This window comes from Nothoprocta perdicaria, unplaced genomic scaffold (assembly GCF_003342845.1).
Source record: "Nothoprocta perdicaria isolate Ctin4 unplaced genomic scaffold, notPer1 scaffold_686, whole genome shotgun sequence".
Lineage (NCBI taxonomy): Eukaryota > Metazoa > Chordata > Aves > Tinamiformes > Tinamidae > Nothoprocta > Nothoprocta perdicaria.
This window is the reverse complement of record NW_020455961.1, coordinates 8,715-15,950: the sequence shown is the minus strand read 5'-3', so window position 1 is coordinate 15,950 and position 7,236 is coordinate 8,715. Positions and strand designations below refer to the sequence as shown.

At 68.2% G+C, this 7,236-nt stretch overlaps 1 protein-coding gene across 1 annotated transcript in view; it reads left to right on the top strand.

Annotated features, from left to right (window-relative positions):
- MYBPC2 (myosin binding protein C, fast type) overlaps positions 1-7,236 on the top strand; it is a gene marked incomplete at both ends in the record, with an annotated part of 24,892 nt that overhangs the window by 9,023 nt on the left and 8,633 nt on the right. Inside the window, 11 exons of the mRNA XM_026050403.1 lie at positions 240-346; positions 919-948; positions 1,031-1,170; positions 1,645-1,804; positions 2,195-2,299; positions 2,479-2,667; positions 3,035-3,169; positions 4,571-4,738; positions 5,304-5,392; positions 6,476-6,668; positions 7,134-7,226. Coding sequence (XP_025906188.1) covers positions 240-346; positions 919-948; positions 1,031-1,170; positions 1,645-1,804; positions 2,195-2,299; positions 2,479-2,667; positions 3,035-3,169; positions 4,571-4,738; positions 5,304-5,392; positions 6,476-6,668; positions 7,134-7,226 — 1,409 coding nt within the window. The remainder of the gene's footprint in view (positions 1-239; positions 347-918; positions 949-1,030; positions 1,171-1,644; positions 1,805-2,194; positions 2,300-2,478; positions 2,668-3,034; positions 3,170-4,570; positions 4,739-5,303; positions 5,393-6,475; positions 6,669-7,133; positions 7,227-7,236) is intronic.

The following is a 7,236-nucleotide window of genomic DNA, read 5'->3' as shown; positions in this document are numbered from 1 at the left end:
GGGCTCTAGGGGCTCTAGGGGCTGTGGGGGCTCTAGGGGCTGTGGGGGCTCTATGGGCTCTAAGGGCTCTAGGGGCTCTAGGGGCTGTGGGAGCTATAGGGGCTCTAGGGGCTCTAGGGACTGTGGGGGCTCTAGGGGCTCTAGGGGCTCTAGGGGCTGTGGGAGCTATAGGGGCTCTAGGGGCTATAGGCCCTGGCAGCCCCGGGCGCTCTAGTCCCCTCGTGGCGCCGTCGCCGCAGGTTCCACACGCTGGTGATCGACGACGTGCGGCCCGAGGACGAGGGCGACTACACCTTCATCCCCGACGGCTACGCGCTCTCGCTGTCCGCCAAGCTCAACTTCCTGGGTGCCGCTGCGGGGACACCGGGGGACACCGGGGGACAGGGGGGGACCAGCGGGGGACAGCGGGGACAACAGGGACACCAAGGGGACAGTGGGGATAGCGGGGACAGTGGGGGACAGCGGGGGGCTCCCAGAGCCCCTGGGGGGCACTCATGACATTGGGGGGGTCCAGGGCATCCCCTGGGAAGCTCACAGTGGGGGCTGGGACCCCTAGGGACACCTGGGGACAGTGGGGACACCAAGGGGCCCCTAGAGCCCTTGGGGGGCACTGGGGGACACCTGGGGACAGCAGGGACACCCAGGGGCCCCCAGAGCCCTTGAGGAGCACTTGTGGCACTGGGGGGGGGACCAGGGACACTGCTTGGGGACATTTGGGGGTCCGGAGGTTCCATTTGGGGAAACTGGTGGCACGTGGGGGGTCCTGGGGTTCCCTTTGGGGACACCGGTAACATGGGGGGGGGATCCTGGGTGCCCCTTGGGGACCCTGGTGACACAGGGACATTCTGGGGTGCCCCTTGGGGACCCCGGTGACACGTGGGGTCCCCCCCATTCACGCTGCGTGTCCCTGTGCCGCAGAGATCAAGGTGGAGTACGTCCCCAAGCAAGGTGAGCGCGACAAGGGGGGACACCGCGGGGGGGACACGCACGGGGGGGGCGCTGGGGAAACTGCCCCCCGCTGCCCCCCCAGAGCCCCCCAAGATCCACCTGGACTGCTCGGGGAAGACGGCTGAGAACACCATCGTGGTGGTGGCCGGCAACAAGCTGCGGCTCGACGTGCCCATCACCGGCGAGCCCGCGCCCACCGTCACCTGGTGGAAGGGCGAGCAGGTCCAGACCCGTGTCCCCGTGTCCCCGTGTCCCTGTGTCCCCACATGCCATGTCCCTGGGTGAAGGGCGAGCAGGTCCAGACCCATGTCCCCATATCCCCATGTCCCCGTGTCCCTGTGTCCCCATGGCTCCGTGTCCCCAGATCCCTGTGTCCCCACATCCCTGTGTCCCGTGTCCCCATGTGCCATGTCCCCATGGCCCCAGATCCCTGTGTCCCCAGATCCCTGTGTCCCCACAGCCCTGTGTCCCTGTGTCCTCGTGTCCCCACGTCCCCATGTCCCCATGTCCCTATGTCCCCACATCCCCGTGTCCCCATGTCCCCACGTGCCATGTCCCCCATGTCCCCGTGTCCCCACCCATGTTCCCACGTGCCATGTTCCCGCATCCTCATGTCCCCATGTCCCCTGTCCCCGTTGTCCCTGTTGTCCCCTGTCCCCGCTGTGGCCGTGCTCACGGGGCCACGGGGCCACGCAGACGTTCACGGATACGGAGGGCCGGGCGCACCTGGAGCAGCAGTCGGACCTGAGCAGCCTGGTGATCGAGAGCGCCGAGCGCGGTGACGAGGGACAGTACCGCATCACGGTGACCAACCCGGCCGGCGAGGACAGTGCCACCATCACCATCAAGGTGGTCGGTGAGTGGGGACACCGCGGGGACACCGTGAGGACACCGTGGGCACACAGGGACACGGGAACACAGCTGGGGACAGGGATGGGGGCATGGGGACAGGCTGGGGACGGAGGGGATGGGGACAGGAACAGGGACAAGGACGGGGACAAGGACAAGGATGGGGACAGGGACGAGGATGGGGGCTCCTCTTGGTCACCGTGGTCGGTGGACATGTCGTGGCTGGGGACAGGGACCTGGGGGGACGGGGTGGCTGGGGAGGGGACACTGGGAGCCTGCGGACAGGGACGTGCCTGGGGCCGGGGAGCTGGGCAGGGGGGCGCGTGGGGCCCGTCCTCACGTGTCCCCCCGTGTCCCCCTTGTCCCTCGTCTCCCCCGTGTCCCCCCTGTCCCGCAGACGTCCCCGACCCCCCCGAGGCCGTGCGCGTCACCTCGGTGGGCGAGGACTGGGCCACCCTGGTGTGGGAGCCGCCCAAGTTCGACGGGGGACAACCGGTGACAGGTGAGCGGACCGGCGACAGCGTCCCCAGCGCGGGGCACGTGGCCCCACGGGCCCCATTGTCCCTGTTGTCCTCATCGACTCCATTGTCCCCCTGGTTCCCGTTGTCCCCCCGTACCTCTTGTGCCTGTTGTCCCCATTGTCCCTGCTCCTCCTTGTCCGCCCCGTCCCACCGTCCACAGGCTACCTGGTGGAGCGCAAGAAGAAGGGCTCCATGCGCTGGATGAAGCTCAACTTCGAGGTGCTGGCGGCCACGACCTTCGAGTCGACGCGCATGATCGAGGGCGTCTTCTACGAGATGCGCGTGCTGGCCGTGAACCGCATCGGCGTCTCGGCGCCCAGCCGCAACACGCAGCCCTTCATGCCCCTCGGTGCGTCGTGGGGCGCTATGGGGTGCTATGGGGCGGGTTGGGGGGGTGCTAGGGGGCAGTTAGGGGGGCTGGAGGGGCCCAAGGGAGAGCTGGGGAGTTCTTGGGGGTCTGGGGGGTTTGGGGGTCCTCAAGGGAGAGCTGGGGGACTGGGGGTGGTTGGGGGTCTGAGAAGGAGGTTGAGGGTCTAGGAGGTTTGGGGGGTTCTCCTGGGGAGCTGGGGACTTCCCTGGCAGATGGGAGCACCCCTGGGTGCTTTGGGCCACCAATAGGGAGCAGGGGCACCCATGGGGTGTGGGAGCACCCCCGTCGGCTGGGGACCCCCGTGGGTGCTCCGGGGGGCACCTGGGGGGCTCACACCGCCCCACAGCGCCCACGAGCGAGCCCACGCACCTGACGCTGGAGGACGTCACCGACACCACAGCCACCCTCAAGTGGCGGCCGCCCGATCGCGTGGGCGCCGGCGGCATCGACGGCTACCTGGTGGAGTACTGCCAGGAGGGCTGTGAGTGCGCCCCATAGCCTGCCCCATAGCCTGCCCCATAGCCTGCCCCACGACCTGACCCGTGGCCTGCCCCATGGCCTGCCCCATAGCCTGCCCCATAGCCTGCCCCACGACCTGACCCGTGGCCTGCCCCATAGCCTGCCCCATGGCCTGCCCCACGACCTGACCCGTGGCCTGCCCCATGGCCTGCCCCACAGCCTGCTCTGCAACCAGCCCCCCAGCCGCTGCCCCCAATCCCAGCTCCGCAGCCCCTTGGCTCCTGAATCCTGGATCCCCCTTGTCCCCCCTGTCCCATAGCCCCAAATCCTGTATTCTCAAATCCCCAGATCCCGGAATCCCGGATCCCCCGAATCCCGGATCCCCGAATCCCAAATCCCCTGAATCCCGGATCCCCGAATCCCGCTCCCCCACCCCGCGCTCCACCCCACTCCCCATATCCTGTGTCCGTAGTCCCACCCCCAGTTCCACCCCCTAATCCCACCCCAATCCCATCCCACCCCCTCCAGTCCTGCTCCCTGTAATCCCCTGCCCGCAATGGGCAACATTCCCAATGGGACATTCCCAATGGATGACATTCCCAATGGGACATTCCCAGCGCTGTCTCCCTAACCATGTTCCCATCTGTTCCCCTCTCATTCCCACTCCCCCCTCCCCGTTTTCCACCCCTCTCCCCCCGCATTCCTGCCTGCTTCCTATTTCCCGCCCCCATCCCTCATTCCCGTCCCCCTCCCCTCATTCCCTCCTCTCATTCCCTCCCGTTTCCCTCCCGTTTCCTGCCCCCCTCCCCTCATTCCCACCCTTCATTCCCTCCCGTTTCCCGCCCCACTCCCGTTTCCCGCTCCCTGTTTCCCATTCCCTTTTCCCGCTCCCCATTTCTTCCCGTTTCCCGCTCCTGTTTCCCGCTCGTGTTTCCCGCTCCTGCTCCCGTTTCTCGCTCCCGTTTCCTGCTCCCATTCCCATTTCCCACTCCCGTTTCCCATTCCCTTTTCCCGCTCCCCGTTTCCTCCCATTTCCCGCTCCCATTTCCTGCTCCTGTTTCCCGCTCCTGTTTCCCGCTCCCGTTCCCATTTCCCACTCCGGTTTCCCACTCCCATTTCCCACTCCCGTTTCCCGCTTCCGTTTCCTGCTCCCATTCCCATTTCCCACTCCCGTTTCCCATTCCCTTTTCCCGCTCCCCGTGTCTTCCCGTTTCCCGCTCCCATTTCCCGCTCGTGTTTCCTGCTCCCGTTTCTCGCTCCCGTTTCCTGCTCCCATTCCCATTTCCCACTCCTGTTTCCCATTCCCTTTTCCCGCTCCCCGTTTCCTCCCATTTCCTGCTCCCATTTCCCACTCCCGTTTCCCGCTCCTGTTTCCCACTCCCGTTTCCCGCTCCCCTTCCCGCTGCCGTTCCCGCTGCCGCAGCGTCCGAGTGGCTGCCGGCCAACACGGAGCTCGTGGAGCGCTGCGGCTTCACGGCGCGGGGGCTGCCCACGGGCGCGCGGCTGCTCTTCCGCGTCGTGGGCGTCAACATGGCGGGGCGCAGCCCCCCGGCCACGCTGCTGCAGCCCGTCACCATCCGCGAGATCGTGGGTGCGTGCCGGGACGAACCGGGATGAGCCGGGATGAGCCGGGATGAGCCGGGATGAACTGGGATGAGCCGGGGCCCGCTGCTGCTGCTGCTTCCCCGCATGCACTCCTGGTCCCAGTCCTGGTCCTGATCCCACTGCCGCTTCCCCTCCCGGTCCTGGTCCCAGTCCTGGTCCCGATCCCACTGCCGCTTCCCCTCCCGGTCCTGGTCCTGGTCCCGGCCCCGCTGCTGCAGCCCGGCACCATCCGCGAGATCGTGGGTGCGTGCCGGGATGAGCCGGGATGAACTGGGATGAGCCGGGGCCCGCTGCTGCTGCTGCTTCCCCGCACTCGGTCCCTGCCCTGGTCCCGCTGCAGCCCCTTCCCGGCTCCCGGTCCCGCCGCAGCCGCCGCTTCCCTTCCCGGTCCCGCTCCGCGGTCCCGGTTCTGGTCCGCTCCCACTCCAGCCCGCTCCGCGGTCCCGGTCCCAGTCCGGTCCGGCCGCAGCCGCCCCGCGGTGCCGCTCCGGTCCCGCTCCGGTCCTGGTCCCGGTGCCGGTCCGGTCCGAGCGCAGCGCCGTGTCCCGCAGAGCGCCCGCGGATCCGGCTGCCGCGGCACCTGCGCCAGACCTACGTGCGGCGCGTGGGCGAGCAGGTCAACCTGGTGGTGCCCTTCCAGGTGAGACGGGGGTGCCGTGGGGCGCTATGGGGTGCTATGGGGCGCTATGGGGTGCTATAGGGTGCTATGGGGTGCTCTAGGGGGAGGATGCAGCCCAGGATGCTATAGGGGCTCCTCGCATCCCCAGGGCGCTATAGGGGTGATTCCCAGCCCCAGGGCGCTATAGGGGGGAACTCCAGCCCCAGGGCGCTATAGGGGTCCCTTGCTGTCCCAGGGCACTATAGGGTCCCTGGTGGCCCTTGGGGCCCTCTGGGGTCCCTCAGAGCCCTTGTGGTGCCTTCAGGGGACACTGGGGCCCTTGGGGGCCCCTTTGAGGACACATGTGACCCTGTGGGGACCATGGGGGCCCCTTGGGGACCCTTGTGGGGACAATACAGCCCCTTGGGGACCCTTGTGGGGACAATGCAGCCCATTGGGGATCCTCGTGGGGACAATGGGGCCCCTTTGGGGACAACGTGGCTCCTTGTGGTCCATGTGGGGACTGCGCAGCCCGTGTGGGGACCATGTGGCCTTGGTGTCCCCGCTGGGACGCATGCGGGTGTCACCGTGACGGTGCTGTCACCGCGACGGTGCCGGCGCTGTCACCGTGACGGTGCTGGCGCTGTCACCGTGATGGTGCCGGCGCTGTCACCGTGACGGTGCTGGCGCTGTCACCGTGACGGTGCCGGCGCTGTCACCGTGACGGTGCTGGTGCTGTCACCGTGACGGTGATGGTGCTGTCACCGCGATGGTGCCGGCGCTGTCACCGTGACGGTGATGGTGCTGTCACCGTGACGGTGCTGGCGCTGTCACCGCGATGGTGCCGGCGCTGTCACCGCGATGGTGCTGGCGCTGTCACCGTGACGGTGATGGTGCTGTCACCGCGACGGTGCCGGCGCTGTCACCGCGATGGTGCCGGCGCTGTCACCGTGACGGTGATGGTGCTGTCACCGCGATGGTGCCGGCGCTGTCACCGTGACGGTGATGGTGCTGTCACCGCGATGGTGCTGGCGCTGTCACCGTGACGGTGATGGTGCTGTCACCACGACGGTGCCGGCGCTGTCCCCATTCCCATTCCCGTTCCCGTGCCCATTCCCGCTGCAGGGGAAGCCGCGTCCGTGCGTGACGTGGACCAAGGAGGGGCAGCCGCTGGGCGCCGACGTGGCCACGCGCACCTCGGACCTGGACACCGTGTTCTTCATCCGCACGGCCGCGCGCGCGCACTCGGGCCGCTACGAGCTGCGCGTGCGCATCGAGAACATGGAGGACGCGGCGAACATCAACCTGCGCGTCGTGGGTGCGTTGGGAACGCCGGGAACGCCGGGAATGGGGCCGGGAACACCGGGAATGGGGCTGGGAACGCCGGGGTTGGGGGGCACGGGGGCCGCTACGAGCTGCGCGTGCGCATCGAGAACATGGAGGACGCGGCGAACATCAACCTGCGCGTCGTGGGTGCGTTGGGAACGCCGGGAATGGGGCCGGGAACGCTGGGAATGGGGCTGGGAATGCCGGGAATAGGTCTGGGAATGGGGCTGGGAACGCCAGGAATGATGGGGGGGACCCACTGGAGTCACTGGGCATGGGGGCCTGGGGGCACCGGGGGATATTTGGGGGCACCCGGGAGGTATTTGGAGGTACCCGGGCGCTCCTGGGAGGTATTTTGGGGCGCCAGTGGAGTATTTGGGGGAGCCAGGGGGTATTTGAGGACCCGCGGGGGTATTTGGGGGTGTCGGGGGTCCCCGCTGACCCCCCCGCTCCGCAGAGCGCCCCGGGCCCCCCCAGGCCGTGCAGGTGCGCGAGGTCTGGGGGTTCAACGCGCAGCTCGAGTGGGAGCCCCCCAAGGACGACGGCAACTGCGAGATCAG